Source organism: Drosophila willistoni, assembly GCF_018902025.1.
Source record: "Drosophila willistoni isolate 14030-0811.24 chromosome 2R unlocalized genomic scaffold, UCI_dwil_1.1 Seg167, whole genome shotgun sequence".
NCBI lineage: Eukaryota > Metazoa > Arthropoda > Insecta > Diptera > Drosophilidae > Drosophila > Drosophila willistoni.
In genome coordinates, this window is record NW_025814050.1 from 21,885,493 (window position 1) to 21,907,824 (window position 22,332).

A 22,332-nucleotide genomic window follows, 5' to 3' on the forward strand; every position below is an offset into this window, starting at 1 on the left:
TTTTGTAGATATAAGCATTGACAGGGATTCGATTGAAAAATTTATTTCTTGCTCTATTTAATAATAAAAAAACCTAAATTATTAAACTGAGCAAAAATATATATTGGTTGCAGTCTTTGCTATTTTCATGCGATACTTGCCGGACGCGGTTACATTTTTGCAGGGTTGCCAGATATTTAAACCGCGACTTTGCAGGTACTGCCAACGTTTAGCTATACGAGATTTTCACCATCGCTTTTAAATTGCATTTTCGAATGTAAAATGGTGGAAAGCGGCGCAGAAAGTGACTCAAATAGCAGTTCCGATGGCAGCAGTAGCGGCAGCAGCAACAGTTCCTCCTCCAGCTCCAGTAGTGGCAGCGGTAGCCCCAGTCCCAGCGATGCTGGCAGTAGCCGAAGTCGGCATAGTGCAAAAGCAAAAGATGTTGGTGACGGGGACAACCCACGGGGCAAACAAGAGGTAAAGAAGCCAGCAACTGAATCAGTGGACGACGCTGTGACAGAGAAGCCAGTAGCAGAGGTGGAGAAGGAGTTAAAAGAAACTGAAACCAAACAGGATGATAAGAAGGAGAGCAAAGATGAGCAGCATGAGAACAGAGGGGAAAATGAGGACGCAGCAGAGACTCCAGCTATTGCAGCCACGTCTAAAGCTGATGTGTTAGAAGAAGAAAAAGCAACAACAGAGAAAATAACACCTGATGCTCCAGCAAGTGCAGAGCATGAGAAGACAGTGAACACCAATGGCAATCCAGATGTAAAAGACATTACCGATTCTCCCAATCACATAGAAGAAGGCGAAATAACCGATGTAAGTTTTTGCGAGACACAAGATAATCTTAATTACATATATTTATTTGTAACTTTATTGGCAGAAGGATGAGGATGACTTACCGCCGACTGAGAAGGATAAACCGCCGCCGGTTTCCCTTTCGAGTGCCATTCGAAAGCCTAGTCCTCAAGAGGACAGACGCAGACGGCGCCGTAGTTCAAGTCGTAGCCCAAGTCGGCGGAGACGTAGAACCAGAAGCCGGACACGTAGCCGTAGTAAAAGCCCCATACGCCGTCGCTCCAGCTCCTTGGAACGGCGTCGTGTGGAGCGACTGAAACGTCACGAGGAGCGGGAAAAACGTGATGAGGAGCGTGCCAAAGAGCGGGAAAAGCGTCATCGGCGACGGGGCGAACGTTCACGCTCCCACTCCCGCTCCCGTTCGGCACGGTCCAAATCATCAGATCCCGCGCAACTCACAACCGATAATGCCACCGTGACCGATCCCAAGGCCAAGATTACCGATCGCCAGCGTCGTACTGTGGATCTGCTGACTTCGCGCACCGGCGGCGCCTATATACCGCCGGCCAAGCTGCGTCTCATGCAGGCCGAGATCACGGACAAGGCGTCGGCTGCCTATCAGCGTATCGCCTGGGAGGCTCTCAAGAAATCCATTCATGGTTTCATTAACAAGGTGAATGTGACCAATATAGCCATTATTACAAGGGAATTGCTCCATGAGAACATTGTTCGGGGGCGTGGTCTCTTGAGTCGTAGCATTATTCAGGCTCAGGCAGCGTCGCCCACTTTTACCCATGTCTATGCCGCTCTGGTGGCAATCATAAATTCCAAATTTCCAAATATTGGTGAACTTTTGCTCAAACGTCTGGTCATTCAGTTCCGACGAGCATTTCGGCGGAATGACAAGATGGTTTGTATGTCGGCCACTCGATTTATTGCTCACTTGGTCAACCAGAGAGTGGCCCATGAGATTTTGGCTCTGGAGATCCTTACCCTGCTGGTGGAGACACCCACCGATGATTCGGTGGAAGTGGCCATTGCATTCCTCAAGGAATGCGGCATGAAGCTGACCGAAGTTTCATCGAAAGGCATTGGGGCCATTTTCGAGATGTTGAGGAATATCTTGCATGAGGGAAAGCTGGATAAACGCGTTCAATACATGATTGAAGTGCTCTTCCAAGTGCGCAAGGATGGTTTCAAGGATCATCAGGCCATTGTGGATGAACTGGAGCTGGTCGAAGAGGATGATCAATTTACCCATCTCATGATGTTGGACGAAGCCACCGAAACCGAGGACATACTGAGTGAGTGACCAAAAACCAAAAAAAAAAAACACCCATTACTTAGGAAGCAGTTTTAATCCTTGATCCTCTTGTTGTTTTTTTGCAGATGTCTTTAAATTTGACGAAAATTTCGCAGAAAATGAAGAGAAATACAAAGGACTGAGCCGAGAGATATTGGGTAGCGATGCCAGCGGTTCCGATGGCAGCGGTTCGGGCTCCGATTCTGGGTCTGATTCCGATTCCAATTCTAATGGTGACTCCGGTTCGGAGGCAGAGGGGGCAGATGCTGGGGAAGGCAAACCGGATGCTGGGGATATTATTGACAATACCGAAACGAATCTAATTGCCCTGCGGCGTACCATCTATTTGACCATCAATTCAAGTTTGGACTACGAGGAGTGCGCCCACAAGTTAATGAAAATGCAATTAAAGCCCGGGCAAGAGGTTGAGCTGTGTCACATGTTTCTCGATTGCTGTGCCGAACAGCGAACCTATGAGAAATTCTACGGCCTTTTGGCCCAAAGGTTCTGCAACATCAACAAGATATATGTGCCGCCGTTTGAGGAGATCTTCAAGGACACGTATCAGACGACTCATCGCCTGGACACGAATCGTTTGAGGAATGTGAGCAAGTTTTTTGCCCATTTGCTCTTCACCGACGCCATCAGTTGGGATGTGCTGGAGTGCATCCAATTGAATGAAGACGACACAACATCATCGAGCAGAATCTTTATTAAGATTCTGTTCCAAGAGTTGGCCGAGTATATGGGTCTGGGCAAGCTCAATAACAAGCTAAAGGAGGAAGTCTTAATAGAGAGTTTGGCCGGTCTGTTTCCCAAGGATAATCCCAGAAACACACGATTCTCGATTAATTTCTTTACCTCAATTGGTTTGGGCGGACTTACTGATGATTTGAGGCGTTTCTTGAAGAATGCCCCAAAGCAAGTTCCTGCCATTAATGCGGAAATTCTGTCCGCCACTGTTGCAGCTAATGATAGTGGTGGCAAGAATCCCTTCAAGGATAAATCTGCAAAAAAATCTTCAAGTTCATCCTCATCTTCGAGCAGTGACTCGAGTGATGAAGAGCAGCAAAAGTCCAGCACCAGCGATGAGGATAGCGACAGTGAGTCATCCAGTTCGGAATCCTCTAGTGAACCGCAACGCAAGCGCAAACGCCAGGACACCAAGCACAAAAAGAAGAAGACGAAAAAGCAAAAGCTACGAGAATCAAAGAAGAAATCCAAAAAAGAAAAGAAACGCGCTGAAAAAGAGAAGAAGAAGGCATCAAAAAAGAAGTCGAAGCGAAAACGCAAGCGTGATCAATCGAGCAGCAGTTCTAGTTCCCAATCTTCAGCCTCCACCTCTGAATCATCCTCCGCCTCATCATCATCATCTAGTAGTGAAGATGGCGAACCCAAGGCCAAGATCACACGGAAGGAGCAAACTAATCAGAGCACTAACAACATATACAAGGGCAGAGACAGCGATGACTTCAATTTAGAGGGACCTGTGGCAGCATCACCGCAATCCAATGGCCATGCGGTGCGCAGGGATCGCAGAGAACGACGACGATCTGAAGAACACAGAGACGATCGAAGGACTCGTGACAACGATCGTGATCGGGCAAACGATAGAGAAAAGGAACGGGATAGGGCGAGAGAACGTGATCGAGGATTCGACAAGGAAAGAGAACGTGATCGAATATCTGGTAGGGATCGGAATAGAGGGACTGAGAAGGAAAGAGAAAGAGATCGTAATAAACGAGCTGAAAGAGAACCTGAAAGAGATCGCGATCGTGATCGTCACCGTGAACGAGATCGTGATAATTCCAGAAGGGAACGCGACCGCAGTCCACACAGGGGATATCGGAGACGTAGCGTTTCCAAGGGTCGGTCTTAAGACTCTTGATTCTACCAATTTTCTCCTACATTGTATGTTAATTATGTACAAAGAACCGATCTGAAAAAACAATTATAAATGTACAAACTATCAAGGCAAACAACAAAAACCAAATAATCATTTCAATCAGGGAGTTAGCTGGGCTTTTAAAATTTCAATCAAATCCTTATATTTAGCAGAAGCTCATAAAATTTCAATTGTTTTCAGAATTCTTCTCAAGTTTTGTGATCAATCTTAATAAATATTTGTAGATTTTCAATTATTTTTTTTTCGAAAACGATGTAAAATTTTCGAATAATCTTTCATAAGATTTATTCTGACCTGACCAGAGCCGTGAAATCATTTTAGAGAAAAATTAAATACCGAAAATGTTTAATATTAATTCCATAAAGTACATATGTATTTATATATCTATTTATTTAATAAAATATTTTATTTGATACATAGTGAAAACAGTAAGAGTAATCTCCGCTTAACCCTTTGACAAGGGAACAGGGTGTTCCGAAGCGAGTTCAGTGACCTCTTCCTTAAGATTTTGGTTCTCTAAACCGATAGACAGCTCTATTATATCTTTCTCCTCCTCACTATCTTCATAATCATCTTTGATATTAATATAATTTGGAATGACATTAATTGAAGGTCTTTCAACAACCTTTTGTCCATCCCGATACCAAGTCAGGTTTATGTTTGGCCACCTGAGGCAATACGCGTAATCATTGCGATTAGATTGCGAAACGTATGCTCTAGGTGCCCGATCCTGGATCCGTGCAGTGGGTAATACAACTACATTTAATTCCACAGCACCAGCTTCTTGTCGACAGTGGAACATTGAACGGAAATTTTTTTTCTTTTTATCAAGTGCATTGTTGGGATTCCATGAGAGCGAATTGTGCTTCACTTTTTGGCCCTTTGACGTAGGAGTAAGTATCTTGAAATAAGCTGGCATCCGAGGGCTTACATCTCGTTCATACTTAGAACTGGCCGTTAGTATGCTAAGGTCATATGGATGTTTATTTTGGCCAGTTGAATCATCAAAATGTGGAAGAATCAACCAGTCATTTGTGTGTTTAACATCATCATCATCATCATAATACATTGTAAGTCTTTTTTTTGGAACTTCAAAAGTGCATCCAAATTTATGGGCAATGGAGGCCACATACCACCATGGGACATTCCAGCTGTAGTGACAATCGAACCATCTGTTGTCAACGTTTTTCGCTTTGGACGCCCAATTCATAATCCAACCACAAGCTTTAAGGAATCGTTGATTATGATTATTACTGTGCCCATAAGGAAACCCCTCTATGACAAATCCTTGGGTTAAAGTGGACCAAAGGGAATAAAATTGTATGGTTCCCAGTCCATTGTGTTCAAACATCGTACATCCCAGTTCGAGAAAAGCCCAATTGGTCAAACCCAGCATTAGGGATCCATAGCCCAACGTTGTACGTAGATGTCCTTCAAAGGGCATCCAATCATTCCCAACAGGCTCAGTTTCGATTAAACCACATGCTCTTAGAATTCTTTGAGTTGGTGGGCTTTCAGAAACAGTGTATTGACTGCAACGAACTTTCATTTTATGGGGGCAAGGATTTTGGTCATGATCTTTAAGTAGACTTACACTTCCATGGCTAAAGTAGCCTAGAGGATCGCAGCGCCACATTTGATGGCAATAGAGTCTTTGACTCCTTATCTCAGCCTTTTCGTCGAGCAAGTCGGGCAAAATATAGTCTCCGATTTTAATGGGCGTTTGCGAGTTAAATTGAACTGGCCCAAAGAGGTGACCCCCGGGAACTGCTTCAGGCGTCGGTGACACACCAAATCCATTGAATCGAGAGGTGGCCAAAATTGAGGCTTCAAGATGAAAAAGTCGAAACTGGTTTGGGGTACAGTAGAGCTCCTTTATTCGATTCAGGGCATGGACACAATCGTCTTGTGTAATATGAGATGTTGGATTGCTCGGATCGACGGTTCTTTTTAGATAACTATGCACATGCTTGGCAAATTCAAAGTTACCCAATCTGGTGGCCGAGATGCCTTCGCATACCTTGTAGTCCGCATCGGGTGGGAATGCTTCCCTTCTGGCATCCACCACAACCAAGCAAATTCGTTCATGTCCACCATGTATATAGACCATGCTTGATCTTGGCATAAACCTTTGTTTCATTAGCTTATCCTCGACCTTTGACTCCATGGAATTGGAGTAAGTTACATCTATTGTGTAGGCATGATTCCACCAGGCGGTTGTCGTGAAGGCAAGAATGTAGGGCATTAGCCATGTTTGGTTTTGCCAGTTCAATTTAACCGGAACAAAGACAACACAACTCCAGTGCACCTCTTGGCCATCCTTGGTCTTTAGAAGTTCCTGATCATGAGTGTACTCGTCGAGGGTACGAAAATATAAAGTGCTTGTCTCCAATTCAGTGCCTACTTGCAATCCATTCGATGCCTCCAAAGCTGGAGACCAACGCGACTGTATGTCCGTGGATTTCACATACATATTCAAAGCCATTTCGTTGACAGCGGAAGAGGTCTCTACCAAGTGGACAGGATCAACAGTCATTGTCTGAAGCATCAGGAGTCGAAGAAATGCCGCCTCATCTAAAACCACAATATCATTAGCCGCATCCAAAATGGCTGCCTTTGTAAGTAAATCTGATAAACGATCAGGATCCATCTCCTCATGAATCTTCAAAAAATCCAAATTATATTGCTTTATAAAAGTCCTGACTAGCTGCCCCTGAGCTGACAGTTCACATAAACGGCGAGTTTTGTTTCTAAAAAGTCCATTAGTTACACATAGACTTACGGCCGGCATATCATCAAAACTGTGACCCACTCCGCCGCATTCCAAGTGATAGGGCACTAGGGGGTCAGCCCACATAGCCGTAATATATTCTGCCATCGACTGCTCCGTCATTAGACTCTCAGTTGCCATGCAATTTGGGCCTGGTTGTGGCATTGGCTCAAGGAACATCTTTGCTATCACATCCAAGGCATCTGGAGAGCGTGGTAAACTCATGTTTGCAATTTAACAAATATTTCTGAACGTCTTTATTGTTATGGCTGGGGTGTTTTTGTTGTTTATAGTTATCGATAGGTCAGGAAATATGTAGTGTTGGATAATGGAGACAGGAAGGTAGGGAATTTTTCCCCTTAAACGGGTAAGGGAGCGGGTAACAAATGAGAAGATCGGTAGCCCGGCTTTTCAAATCTGAGAGAGAGGATTTCGGAGTTGGGACTGTTCCTGGTCGGGATAGTCGGGACAGATGAAGGTCAAATCGGTCGAAGAAGTTCTCGAGAGTGGTTGGTTAGGGCGAGAGCCTAAGAAGGAAAAAGTAAAAGTAAAAAAAAAAAAATTTAATACCAAAGATAAAAAGTGATGTGAGAATCCAGAATAATTTTGTGCAGTAATTCATTCCAAGAGGGAAGCCAAATCCTGGGTATATGCCCATACGGGATTGGACAAGATCGAGGGGTAAGTGAATCTTCCATATTCAGGGACGGCCCGGGGGAGTATAGTCCTAATCTTATCCTCACCTTTGGGATTCTCCGTACAGGCCAACCAAATCGGCAGCAATCAGAGGTCAGGCCGCATATTTTCGGGGCCTGGCCAAGTTTTTATTTCCCCCCATGATTCTCCATGGCCTCGTGACCACCACATATTCCGCCTTCAGGAGAAAATTATAAATTAAAATAGAAGAGGGAGTTCCGGCCTGAATACGAGTTTAACCTGGAATTTTTACAGAAGCCGGCGCGGAATAAATCTCCTTAATTATCCTTTGGGAGTCGTAAGGTGAATCTGTTTCCCACGTGATCACCCAATACGCTCCCCGAAAGACCGATTTATTTTTAAATTGTATCCCCCGTCTCTTTTTATCGTCCTCGTTTTTATGTAAATCTATATTATATACTCATACAGAGCTAATTTATTGCTTAAATCATACATAATTATTTATTTATTCATATAACCTTATCCTAACTATTTATACATTTATTTATTCAATTATTCATTTACTTAATTATTAATCTACTCAATCAATTATTTATTTAATTTATTTATTTATTTTTATTTAATCGCTCAAATGAGCCTTGTTTTTTTTTGTTTGCCAATATCGAGTCTCTATATTAATAATATCGTTTGTTCTTTTTTTATTATAATTAATCTTATTCTTGTAAAACGTGCCGCCGCTACATCTCTCGTCGTAATGTATTAGTCCCACTAAAACTCCAGTAGGTGTAATCTGCCCGTAGTCCTTATCGTAAAAGAAGAGCTCTTTTTTTAGGTAGGTCCCCTATGGTCAGGTTGGCGTCTGAAAAAAAGCAAAGGAGAAATTATCAATTTTATATTTTTTTTGTTCTTTTTGTTGCCCGAATACAGAGGGTCATTGGAGACAGAGTGATGTCTCGGTGAGCGTGTAAAAATTTTGAATTGATTAGATTAACCTATTATCTTCTAAATTATTATAAACAATTGAGAAAAGATGATGCATATCGAGTAGTTTGGTTTGTCGGAAAAGGGGGGGACGGTGAGTAAAACCCGGAGAAATGGGATGAGCGATCGGTAATGAACCGATGATACCAGCGAATGTGTTTAAATGGGGCAGTAGGATACCAAAACTGCCAGGAAGGGTGGGTATGCCGGGATCAATTCGAAGCCCAAGGCCAGATCCCCAAGCCGGTGGGTGTGAAGCGTTTGGGTGTGTGTAATGACCGAAATATATGTAGTAATAGTTTTTTTTAGTCCTGAGTAACAGTCTCCAGTGGATGTCGTCCTCAATGATGTACCCTGGATTGTGTTTGATACATTTTTTTATTGTTGTGCGCGAAAGAGGCAGGGTTATCGAATCCCACGACCCGATTATAGCTAGCCGGCGAGCCTCTTCGAGTTATCGACGCGCATAGGACCAGGTAAGGTCATAACATTATTTCTTCTTTCAATTCTTTCATTTAGCTTGTGATATATGGTCACACTCTGTCATGATCGAAATCCCAAATACAATTCGAAAAATCTTTATTTTTATTTTTATGGATTTCCCCTTAAAAATATTTCTAGATCTTGAGAGTAATGGGATAAACATGTTAACTTGTTCTTATTTCGAAGTAATTTTATTTAACAACTCATCTGTTCAGCTGCTAACTTTTTTAATTTCTCAGCATAAGGAATTTGAATTTTATTTTAACCTCATTTGTATATTTTTTTGAGACTGGTCATCTATTTCCATTTGATATCTGTTTTCTTATTTGAAATATACGTATTACTGATTTCTTGCAGTGTATTTTGACAGTATTCAGCGGTCTTTCGCGTTGCCAGACTACGCTAACTTCAAACAGTTTTCCTACAATTAACTGACACTAAAACTTGTCATTTTCAATTTTAGCGATACGAAAAAGAATATGTCTTCAAAAATTGCAACTAGAATTGCATTAAATGGATTCCATCCGTCCATGGATATAGTTTACTCTACGTGGCGGAAGCCAAAACCATTGAAGACCAATATCAAGGGCCGAAATAAAGCTAATATACAGGCTATGGCATTAAATGGTCCGTCCATGGATATAGCTTACTCTACGTGGCGGAAGCCAATACCATTGAAGACCAATATCAAGGGCCGAAATAAAGCTAATATACAGGCTATGGCATTAAATGGTCCGCCCATGGATATAGCTTACTCTACGTGGCGGAAGCCAAAACCATTGAAGACCAATATCAAGGACCGAAATAAAGCTAATATACAGGCTATGGCATTAAATGGTCCGCCCATGGATATAGCTTACTCTACGTGGCGGAAGCCAAAACCATTGAAGACCAATATCAAGGACCGAAATAAAGCTAATATACAGGCTATGGCATTAAATGGTCCGTCCATGGATATAGTTTACTCTACGTGGCGGAAGCCAAAACCATTGAAGACCAATATCAAGGACCGAAATAAAGCTAATATACAGGCTATGGCATTAAATGGTCCGTCCATGGATATAGCTTACTCTACGTGGCGGAAGCCAAAACCATTGAAGACCAATATCAAGGACCGAAATAAAGCTAACATACAGGCTATGGCATTAAATGGTCCGTCCATGGATATAGCTTACTCTACGTGGCGGAAGCCAAAACCATGGAAGACCAATATCAAGGGCCGAAATAAAGCTAATATACAGGCTATGGCATTAAATGGTCCGTCCATGGATATAGCTTACTCTACGTGGCGGAAGCCAATACCATGGAGGACTATCCAGTACGGAAATAAAGCTAATATACAGGCTATGGCATTTATTCAGCGTATATCAAAAACCAAACCCTTTGGCTGGGTTACTTCAATGAAAGATTGGAAGGATCGTAGCACTGTGCTGGAGGAATTATTGGCACTTATGCATCACTTCAAGGGGAATCCTGATTTATCCGATGACGATTGGTTGCAATTCCCGGATCTTCCCGAAACCATTATTATTTTAAGAAGTTCTCGAAATTCAATATTTCCATATATTAATGATCCCAACTACTTTATGACGAGAAGAAGGAAACGCCAGACAGATAAAGAGGCCAAAAAAAAAACAAATGAAAACCAAACTTCTAAACTATTAGAGCCTACTGAAAAGAAGTTCTTAGAGCTAGAAGGTAATTCAAATCAATTGATTCTAGAGCCTTATCAAATTCAAGAAATGGGTTTACTTTTCATACAACTTAATGATTTGGGTTTGCTTAAGAGGATAACATGATTTACAGGGCAATCCAACATCCTCCAAGACGAGAAAACTAAACTGAAATTGAAAAAACTTTACTTGATTTTCACTAAAAAGAGGATATCATGTTCTTCGATTCAAGTTTTTCACTAATTTCAATACAAATTAATAGAGAATTAGCTTTAAAGAAACATAAAAAAGAAATGAAAACAATTAAATTTATTATATGTTCTTGCAACATATTTAGCCGTATGTAAATACTTAACAAAAATAATAAGTAATTATTTTAGGATTAAACTAGAAAACGAAGGATCTCGAACACGATTCGGTTAAACTAAACGTTTCCTGGCTTGTGTGGAACTGTTTCAGGTATTTTTGGTGAGACATCATCATCGCTGCTCGACGAGGAGGATGAGGAGCTAGAATCGTTTGCTTTCGTCTTCTTCTCTGGTATTGTGTAGGGGAATTTCTGTGATTTCTCCTCGACGGCCTGTTTGAGACGCAACAAAGCGGTGCGATTGATATTCTCCAGGGAAACATCCTTAATGGCATTGGCGACAACATCCAAGGCTTTGTCCGTGTTGCCTTTGGTGGTCTGAATGTCAATTAAACAGGAATAGGCATTGCCAATGGCACCCTCAGATATTTTGCTGCCCCTTAACTGGGAAATCACTGTGGAGGCCAGTTTCTCGTCTTGCTGTTCTCTAGCCGTTTGCAGCACACGCTGGAACATGAGTCGAGGAGCACTTGAGAGATATTTATCCCAGATTTGCTTGGAGGCCACCTCCTGGCCATTGGATATTAAATGCATCCACAATACATTCATGGGACCCAATTGATTGTGTCCAGCAAACTTCTCAGCCAATGATTCATCTACGAGAGAAATACAAAAGGTTTAACAATGGACCCAAGGAGATTAAGTTTTCATGGACTTACATTGCGCCACCAATTCGGGGTGTTTCTCCAGTATGCCCACTGCACCGCCACGTGGGAATTTCTCCGCCTGTTTAGCTGCCTCCTCGGGCGTCTTAACAGCATCAATTTCTGTGCTCAATTGCTTGAGGAACTCGCTCGCCTTGCCAGCCACTATATTGGCATGACAATAACGATTATCGAAGGACACAAGTCGCTTCTGTTCATCGTTCAATTGTTGGCCAATTTTACGTAGATTATCCAAATCCCCGGAGGCGGCAATTTTATTCAAATAGAATTTGAAAATCTTTGGCTGCGGATGAAGTTTCTCGGCCAGAAGTTCTTCAACATATTTGGTGGCCTCAGTCAGGCGGTCGGCCCGTACCAGGAGTTCTATGAGTCGTGATGTATCCAGTGCACTGACTTTTTCGCCACTAATAAAGTTCCTCTTGAAGGCAATGGCTCCATCTACATCATTGGCCAATATGGCTTTCCGGAAACCGGTCACATTGGAGGGGGGTTTGGGTGCCGCTGGGGCAGCTGCAACTTTCTTTGCCTCTGGTTCCTTTTTGAGTGGAGCTGGAGCTGATGCTTGTTCCTGCTTAGCTTCCTCGGAATTTATTTGCCTCTTTGAGCGCTTTGCAGCTTTAGTCGTCTGTTGAGTTTCTGGCACAATAAATGGCACTTCAATGTTCTTGCGCTTGAGCAACTCGGTCAGTTTGAGGAGGAAACCATCGGTGGGTTGTACCGCCTCCTCTTGCATTTTTGTCCACAGGCCTAAAGCCTTTTCGGCCTCGTCGGCCTTGTCGTAGCTAAGCAGAAGTGTGTAATAAATCTTATTTCTATCAATGTGACCCAAATCTTTGGTGGCTTCGATCAATCCCTCGAGGGGTTGCAGCAATCCTTCGCTGCGGTAACGATCACAGGCACTGCTTATCCTCTGAGGACGTGTGCGAAGACCAGGCGTCTCCAGAATCTTGCGAGCTTGACGCACACGACCACATTCCACGAAGGAGAAGACCAAATCGTACAAACTATTCACTTCACCGTGGATACCTGTGCTCAGATCGGTTAAGCGCTGCAGATTCGTTGCATCCTCCTTTTGGATGAGGCGACAGGCCAATTCGTTCTTCCAGGGGGTAGATTTATATTTCTGGCAAATCTCCTCGAAGGTATCGATGGCTTTAGGTATGTCATCCTTGGCCAGGTGAACTTTAATCAATGGACCCAACAGCACATTGGTGGGCACAATATAATTATGAGACACTAAAGCATCGAAGAGACGCTTCAGTTTCTCCGGCTGACCCGCCTCGGCCAGGGCATTCAGCACCCGCCACACAGTGCTGACATAGTTGAAGCTACCCTCGCTCTCATTGAACACTGCATCCTTCTTATTCTCCTCCAGCACTTTGAAAGCCTCCTCCACACGTTCTTCTTGCAACAGGAGATCAGCTAGACGAACTGCCTTGAAGTTGTCCAATTGGAAACTCGATTCCTTGGCCTTCAATTTCGCATAGTAGGCCAAAGCATCAGAGCTGCGTTTATGATGGGTGTAAAGATCAATCAACTGGGCATAGATGCCAATGGGAATTTGGAATTTCTCAGTTTCCAATTTCTCAATGACCTGCAATGTCTTCTCGAGATTTTGTGAGCGGAAACAGGCGTTCAATAGTTGGCGCTTAATATTATTGGCGTTCTCACCCTTGGCCTCCACATTGACTATGAAACGTTCCAGTTCTAGGCAAGAGAATAGAAGACAAGAAGATAAGATCAAGAGTGAAGACTCCAGGCGTTAACTACTCACCATCAATGGAGAGGGAATCCAAGGTACGTTTACCACTGTTGGGCAAGGGCGTGGGTTCCAGTTCGCCGGAGCTGAGTTTGCCCAGCAATTCGGATACTTTGGGTGTCATCTCAGAGCCTATTAGCTCGGACAGAACGGTGGCTTTGCCACTACTTATGGATAGACCCTGTTTGACCAAACCTTCGAGAATCTTCTCTAGAATCGGGACACGTTCGCGCTTAAAGTAAATTGCTGCCTCATGCACTATGCTGCCCACCACATCGTTTGCCACACTTGTGGTAGTGGGAGCTTCGCCATCACTGGCCACCTGGTCTTCCTCGGCAGTCGCCGCTTCCGACTTGTTGTTGGCACGCAGCTGCAAGCCCTCATGGATTTGTCTGACGCAGCGGATAAACGAAGCATAATCCTTGGTATGGCTGAGAGCTAGAATCAACGGTTGGCGGAACAGGATAGGCACATAGTACGCACGACTTTGTTCCATTATTTTTGCCGCATCGGCCAATTGATGAGTGACCAAGGCGGAATATACGGCAGAAGTGACTGCCGTAGAATTTGGTACTCCGGCATCCCTGAGAGACGTCACAATGCGATCCCAGTTCTTCTCCTTGAGATTGGGTATAACATAATCTCGAATTGTCTCTGAATTCGGGTACAATGAGAATTCCTGCTGCATGCGTCGCACAATATCCAGCACTTGATTGGACTCCACGGAGCAGAACAAGGGCCAGAAATAATGCTGTCTAATGGGTAGTCCAGCGTTCTTCATCTCCTGCAACAGGGGCAGAGCATTGTTCACCACGCCGTTAGTCAGACCCGCTTCGGTGGCAATTGTTAGAGCCTTTGGATTGAGACCCTCAGCTTGGAGGGTTCTGCAAATGGACAAAATCTTTTCCACCGGTCGATTTGCCTTAACCAATTGCCGGACAAAGAAGGCTCCCACATCGACTTGTTCGCCATTGACACGTGTTGTTCTTGGCATTAGACGGAGCAATTTCAGGGCCACATCCTCGAAACCCTTGTTGACCAGGCGTAGTATAATATTTACGGCATCCTGATTGAATCCCGGCGATATGCGCAATTTGCTTAGCACTTCATCTGACTTTTCACCATTGCCATGGATGGTTAGGGTATAAACAATGTCCAGTAAATCCTTGTCCAGCAAGATAATCTCTTTCTGCTCACACTCGGCCAAAGTTTCGTGCAACGCCGCCAGATCTCCATGACGGGCGAAGGCACACAACAGGGTGGTATATGTATCTGCACTGGGTTCCAAGCCAGCTTGTTTCATCACGCCCAGAATGCCCTTGGCGGATTCCAAATCATTGGCCTAGAATGAAATGGAAATGGATTATTAGATTGTCACTTCCTCCTTCGTGTAAATATCGTCCTACCTGTGAGTGTCCCAAGATCAGCGAGTTAAAGACATTTTCATTCACTGGCAAGCTTTTACCCCGCATAAATTCCAGTATCCTTGTGGCTCCTTCTATATCCCCCTGCTGGCAATAGCGTGCGATTAATCTTTGGTAGGTAACACGATTCGGTTCAATGCCTTTGGCCTCGATCTCGGCTAGAAAATCGGTTGGAGCAAATTGATGCTCATTTTCCAGATAGACCCGCAACAGGGCATTGTAGTGAGAGATGTCCATGGGCACATTGAGGGCATTCAGCGTTTTCCAAATTTCCTGAACCAAAGCTGTACGCACTTCGGGTAACTCCTCGGGCACCAGATTGCCACAACAACGGATCACCAGGAGCGACTGGGAGCTTGTCGCTGTACGATGTGTGCGTATTTCATCGAGTACCTCCTCCAGATCACGTCGAGAAATGCGTCCAATGCGTCGTACATCCTGATCAAGTCGTTTGATTTGCCTGTCCAGGCTCAATTCCGATTTGGGAGCTGCCGCATTGCTGGCAAAGCTAAAAGGAGGCAGTTTATTAGGTTATGTAAACATTTTTCCACTGCTTTTCACCGAACGGATGGATAAGTTTTCAATGGAACATCCACTTGGCTATGAACTGGGCTCTAAGGTCTCTTTAGTTATATCCACAATTTACATAAAATCCACCATGCATTGCGTAATGCCGGTGCCTACTTACTTTTGAAACTGGCCGCAAATACATGGGGCATTGGTCAGCAGATTGCTGCTCTCGTTCTCACGCACCGAATTGACCACCACGTTTCGTGTGAATCCGGCAAAATAACGCAGCAATTTACCCGTCCGTAATATGGAAGCCATGATTAATATATATTTTATTTAATAAATCTGGTTAAGTTATTAAAAAAAATACAAGAATCCCCAAAAACACGGTCTGCTCGGCAGGGTTGTCGAATGTGGTTAAACATATCGATAACAAATCGGCATGTTGTTACGATAACGTCGATGACAATAGCTTTGCTCCGATAATGACGATAACGATAACATTGCTCCGATAACGTTGATACCGATAGCTTTGCTCCGATAGCGTCAATAAACGATAATAACTAACCATTTTAAATTCAAAATTTGTCTTCAAAGACGTTGGAAAATCTTCATTTATATTTTTTTGAAATGTACAATACTGAAGTTTGATTTTCCTATTTTAATTTACAAATTTATATTTAATTTAATTATTATTGCTATTATGATGCGCTTTACTCAAATTATTTTGTAATAAATTATATTCAGACATTTGTTTAGTAATTATCAAGTAAAATTTTTATACCATGCATCGATATGGTATATTAAAATCGAAAAAATTGATGTAATAGGCAGAAGAAAGCTTTTTTGACCCCATAAAGTATATATATATTCTTGATGAGCATCAACAGCCAAGTCGATGTAGTCATGTCGAACCGTTAGGCTGTCCGTCTGTCCTCGGACACTATAAGAGCTAGAGCCACCCAATTTGCTATGTATGATCGAATGAACGAGTTTATTTCCCACTTCAGCCCCCGAAAATTAGATAAAACCGATTTTCTCAAAAACTGACAACACTAAAGTCAGCAAATTTGGAACATTAATTTGTTAAGTATGCGCGGAGATTATGATTCCTAAAATTTTTGACAAATTTTGTTACATTCGGACAAGAAACATGCAAATGTATGTTCGTGTGTGTTTGTTTTAAAATTAAATTAAAATCATTAATGAAATGTCCTTAAACATAAACAATTTCACTTCAAGGATTATTCAAGAATTTAGCTTGCATTGTCAATTGTTTTAATGGAGTTTTTCATTTTTATTACACCATTTTTTTGTTCGTTTGGGTAGGGATTTTAAAAGTGATCTTGCCTAACAAGTTCCCCCCTAAAGTACGCTTTAATGTCGAAATAGTTTGGTGAAACCCTAAGGCTTTTCAGAGATTTCACGGATAGGAAATGCAACTAATGCACCAGTGCAATCCCACCTGATTAAGAGAGAAAAGATGAGCGCTTGTTTCTCTTTTGAATTTACCCCATTGAAGAGAGACCGTAGTAGTCGTGTTGGATTTTAGCAACTTTTTATTTGTACGTTTTGCATTTTGCTGCTTCTGCTTCTGCCACTGCTGCAGTCGACGTCGCACAATAATGACGACGACGACGACGACGATGACGATGACTGAGACAACGACGTAGCTTTCAGCTTTCTTTTGTGTCCGGCCATTTGCGCTGTTTGGCTGCATTTCATTTGCAAAAGTTTCGTTGCACATTGCTGGTCGACAGCACGGATACGCGGAACATTGATGATAGTCGTTATTGTTGTTGTTGTTGCTGTTGCTGTTGTCGGTGGTGTTGGCTGTGGTTGTGTATGTGCATAATTTCTTGTTCCATCGCACAAGTATTTTTTCTTTGCTTGCGGTTTACGCGTCATTGTCCGTTACATTGCAATTCGCCGTCGGATTTGTTGTGCGCCCTGGCCTTTTAAAAAGTCATTGTCGTCGGTGTTTGCTGCTGACGCCGCTGCCGCTGCCGCTGCTGCCGCTGGCTGATGATGATGATTTGCATGACAGGTGCATTGTGAGATCAATTCCAACACTGGTAAGCATCATTCACATAATGTCATCTCGCATGAGACGAAGAAGAAGAAAAAGAATGATAAAATTGACGATTAAAATCCACAAACATACATACATACATTTACATCCGAACTTACATATGTATTTGCATATGTACATACATATATGCACTCACATTTGTATGTACATATATATATATATATGTACAATTGTATGTACTTTTCAGCAAGTGCGCTCTGCCTGCATTACAAATGAGAGGGAGAGCCAAGTGCAAAAGACAGAGAGTGAGAGAGAGAGAGAGAGGGAGTGTGAGAGAGCCGACAAAAATTGCAATACACACAAACAAATTGCCACGCAAAAAGGCGGCCGGCTCGTGGGCCCCCCCCCATCGACCCTCCCCAGCCATCCCACCCACCATACGCCATTCTCCATATATGTATGTGCATATGTATGTATATGTATTGTGTCTGATTGTTTCTCACTGTGTCCATTGGATGCACTTGGTGCGATTCATTTGATTTTATTACCATTTTTGCTGCCGCTGCGTTGGCGTCATTTCGCCGTTGTTCCGTTCCGTTGTTGTCTCGGTCTCGGTCTCGGATCTCGTGTCTCGGTCTCGGTCTCTCCGGGCTCTGGGGGTCTTTCGGTTTTTGCTTAAACATGGCAACCCTGGTTCCCCCAACACACACACACACTCACACACCAACATTCGTGAAATGCGTTGGTGAAAAAAGTTCTCTACCCTTTTTGCCAGTATGGAGCGCGACTTTGAAATGCATGGAACACCAAATAACTAACTCAAAGTGCAGTTTCGTAATTCTAAAAATAACAACAAAATTAAATTCCAACAAATATTCAAAACATACTCCACAATTTCCAAAAAAATTAAAAATGTGTAATCAACAAAAGTGCTAAAAATTTTAACTCGAAATAAGTGCAAGAAATTTCAGTAATTATTTAATATTAATTAAAACAAAAATAAAAACTATTCAAACAAAATGGCTGACCGAGAGTTGACACATAGACGCAAAAAAAAAAAAAACTTTTAATTCCATTGAATCGCAATTTCCTTACATTTGATGATGACCTACGACAAAGGAAATGAAGTCATACCAATACACCAAAAGAGCACATATGTATGTATGTACACACACACACACACACACACACACACAAAGTGCAGCGGGCCCTACCAAACAACAACAACAACTTGAACGTTGACTGCACTGCGCATGCATCTCACATACACACACACACACACACATTCATAAGTTCGGGCAATGTATTTGTGCGCTTTGTTCATCAAGAGAGAGAGAGAAAACGAATCAAAATGAAATAAACAAAAAAAAAAAAACGCATTTACAAGTCAAAGAAAAACTTTGAGCCAAATTTTCAAGAAAAAAAATGTATCAATTAAAATTCTTCAAATAGTTCAAGTAATTAGGAAAAATCTGCTTTTTTTTTGTAGAATTTTTTCTTAATTAATTTTGTTGTATTTTTTTATATTGCGGGTCATGCCATCGGTAGTTGAATGCACTCGCGTTTTTCACTTGACTTTTTGTTTGTGCTGATAATACGAGAGATTTCCCATCACGCTTTTCCTCTTTTGTTTTCATCGTTTCGGACATAGTTTGCTCTTTATTGATATCAACCACATAGATCACAATTCAAAAGGCTTTTCCAACAAAATTTTTATAACTTGTGACACAAGTTTTGCAATTTACAATTACAATACAATTAAAACATATTTTTTAATACTTAATGTTTTATTTGTAAAAAGAAAAATGCAAAATATTTAATCAGAAATCGTAAAAATCCCTATATAGACTCTTTTCTTTAAGAAAATCAAGTTATTTTGATTGAGTAATAAATATTGAAACAATCCCCAAAAATCGTAAGGAAAATCATATTAATATTTCGCCAATTCATTCATTAATTTTCGAAAATATTAAATTTCTAGTAAATGATTTTCATGAAGACCTAAATGTGGTCCTCAATTCTAGATTAAATACATTATTGATATAGAAACTTGCTATATTAATGAGTGAAGAGTGTTCCTGATAGGAAAATTGGTTCAAAAAGTCTTTTTTTTGTTTATTTATAATGATAAACTAATAATTTTGCGTTATGTGGATGAGAAATTAATTTAACTGTTAGTGTTCTGTCCTTTAAAATTATTAATTCAAGTTGGCTCAACTAAAAAGGATGCATTTGATATCCGAAAATCACTTTTATCTAATCGAGATAGCAAAATTTGCCCATTATTATCAGTTATACATATATTACTTTCTAAAGCAAATAATTTGGATTCGAAACATTTTTTCGAAATTGATAATCATTTTAAATGTAATTTAACTAATTTTTCACTATTTTCACTGACAAGGATATGAAAAATCAAAAATAAAAATTGGATAATCTTAACATTTTAGTTGTTGCCGTTTGTGACTTTTGTGACTCATTTTTTCCCCACTCGTAAATTGTTGCTAGTTTTTATTTACTTTTTTTTGTTTGCTATGACCTTGAGTGTGAATATCATGTGAAAGACTGCCAGATACACAAATTATTCATCAGCATTTCCATAGAAATCAAAACACAAACTATTACAAAAACAACAATCACATAAAGAATAAAAAGAATGCAAAAAATTAAAAAAAAAGCGAAAAACTTTAAGACATTTGAAACTGCGCACGCGTTGCTATAATTTTGTGTTTTACTATTGTTAAAAAACAAAATTAATTTTTCAAATGGACAATATACCCAAAAAGAAAAAGGAAAAAAAGGAACAGCCTTGGGAAAAATCAAACGAAAACGAAAGAAAAACGACAAAGAAAAAGTGCTTGAAAACGCAATATAAGAAAGAGATGGCAAATGTTTGGCCAAAGGACAATGGTTCAAGTGCAAAGAGGATGTTGCAATAGCAACACACACACAAACACAAACACACACACACACAGACAGAAGAAGTGCATAGTTGTTGGTGGTGCTAGTCTGTGGTGAGTTTTGGCCATATTGCGTATACGACATGTGGTAGATATGACTCCCTGCTCGGTTGTTGCTGTTGTTGTTAGTCAGTTATTTATAGAAGAGAAAACTAAGGAACTCCTGAACATGGATGGCAGCCTTGATTCCGCCCTTGAACTAACATTCAGACGCTACAGAACCAAAGATGATGATGATGTTCCCTGCATACTTTTTCCATTTTACACTTGGCTTCATTTCACAGCTGGAAACCAATCCGTCGATAGGGGCAATAGGGGAGGTGGGAGCTAGGAGGTAGGGCGCCAGCGGGATGCATAGCTAGCTGCATGTGTCGCCAGTGAAGCGTTGACACTCGGTTATCTGTTCATCAAATGGTGGCTCCTTTTACAATAGTTGTCCTTGCTGAAAACTGTTTTAGTCCAGGCTTTTGACATTGATTTTGTGTGTGTGTGTGTGTGTGTGCTTGGTTGTTGCTGCGGTTTCCAATTGCTTCTCTGATGTCTCAATTGTTATCGTTGTTGTTTGCTTATGTCATGGCATTTCACTTGATTTTATTTTCGTTTACCTATTTATGGGCCACAACAAAAAAAACAAAAAAATCGAATTTCCAATAGATTAATTACTAAATTGTTTATGAAACTATTAAATAAACAAAACTAGATACCTGGCGACACACACAACACAATAACATTGAAATCAAAACTTATTTGCTATTTGCGATAACATTTCCAGATACCTAATCAATATGTATATACAATAAATCGGATATACCATTAGATCATCTTTCAAAACAATTAATCTAGAAATTATTGTATTGATTATCTTTAAAATAAATAAATGATACTAGAGTCCAGAGCAGTAATCTGCATTCCATATCTTTAAAGCTAAAACTAGTTGGGAATAAATCTTTACTGGAACACAAAGTGTGGATCAATTGAACAATTCTTGGAAATTTAACTCAAACATACGAACATATTAATGAAAGTTTGACAGAAACACAGAAAGTACGTGCTCAAAGGCACTACAATGTTCCCAAAGGAAAGTGAGGTGAATTGATACTCGGCTCATTTGTGGAAATTATCAAATTCTAGGTAAAATGGCATATGGAAAAATGGTTGAGATCATTCCTATAGATCACCTGATTGCGTTATCTTGAGCGAACTGTGCTCATGGTATGACTGGAATCTGTGTCATCTAGAGAAATTGACCATTGGCAGAGCAAGGTCAATAAGTCTTTTTACTCTGACGGCTTTTCTTATCTATTGAATATATGATAACGATAAATAATGATAAAAGATGATGAAAGAATCTTTGCGATTGCGAAAGAAAGAAATGCATAAATAATAATTGTTTATTAACTTCCATTCTAAATGATATCATACAGTTTGTTCTACTTTGCGATGTGAATAATTAATAATGAGAGAATATCTGAAGAAAAGGGAAAACGATATATGTATGTATACTATATTTATCTGTGATGATAATAATTGAAACTTTCGCAAACAAAAGACAGCGTAAATTGTTGGCAAATTGAATTTTGTGAGTAAATATAAGCACACATACACACACACATACAGAGATACTTGCACAAACAAAGAGACTGAGATACAGATGCAATTGCGGTTACATTTACAGATAGATAAATAGATAGATAGATAGATAGACAGAGGAGACAGACAGAATTCAGTTAGAAAGAGTCAGAGGTAGCTACGATTCACAAAGTCAGAACTTTGTGTATCTGATGCTCTGTAGATTTGTAATGCCCTCTTCATGAGTGTGTATGGGTGTGTGTGTGTGTGTATCTATCGAATGCATTTTACGCTTTAAAAGGAATTTTGTAGTTTATGCATGCAACGTCGACTATATAAAGTGCCTCTGCGTCGGCTGTTGTGTGCTATTCTATGACTGTACTCTCTGGCAACCATAGCAACATCATCATCATCATCATCGTCATAATCATCTTCAACCAGCAATGGCGGCATGTTCCCTGAGTCTCTATTCTCCTGCTTCTCTTTA

At 41.1% G+C, this 22,332-nt stretch overlaps 3 protein-coding genes across 4 annotated transcripts; 2 read left to right on the forward strand and 1 right to left on the reverse strand.

The window, feature by feature from the left end:
- Nucleotides 1-170: 170 nt before the first annotated feature.
- Nucleotides 171-4,227, forward strand: LOC6642183 (pre-mRNA-splicing factor CWC22 homolog). 2 transcript variants are annotated; one of them, XM_002065587.4, is made up of 3 exons: nucleotides 171-807; nucleotides 872-2,090; nucleotides 2,176-4,227. In XM_002065587.4, exons 1-3 carry the CDS (start codon nucleotides 262-264, stop codon nucleotides 3,966-3,968), a joined length of 3,558 nt encoding a protein of 1,185 aa, XP_002065623.1. In that variant the 5' UTR covers nucleotides 171-261; the 3' UTR covers nucleotides 3,969-4,227. The 2 variants fall into 2 exon arrangements, with proteins under 2 accessions (XP_002065623.1, XP_023031829.1); XM_023176061.2 differs by having other exon boundaries at nucleotides 875-2,090.
- Nucleotides 4,228-9,353: 5,126 nt separating this feature from the next.
- Nucleotides 9,354-10,851, forward strand: LOC124460338. The gene has a single exon (XM_047010918.1). The coding sequence runs from the start codon at nucleotides 9,366-9,368 to the stop codon at nucleotides 10,683-10,685; it is 1,320 nt and encodes a 439-aa protein (XP_046866874.1). The 5' UTR covers nucleotides 9,354-9,365; the 3' UTR covers nucleotides 10,686-10,851.
- Nucleotides 10,852-10,853: 2 nt separating this feature from the next.
- Nucleotides 10,854-15,688, reverse strand: LOC6642185 (leucine-rich PPR motif-containing protein, mitochondrial). The gene is made up of 5 exons (XM_002065589.4): nucleotides 15,463-15,688; nucleotides 14,757-15,282; nucleotides 13,366-14,692; nucleotides 11,586-13,298; nucleotides 10,854-11,522 (listed from the first exon to the last, which is right to left on the reverse strand). Exons 1-5 carry the CDS (start codon nucleotides 15,600-15,602, stop codon nucleotides 10,984-10,986), a joined length of 4,245 nt encoding a protein of 1,414 aa, XP_002065625.1. The 5' UTR covers nucleotides 15,603-15,688; the 3' UTR covers nucleotides 10,854-10,983.
- Between the last annotated feature and the right edge of the window lie 6,644 nt (nucleotides 15,689-22,332).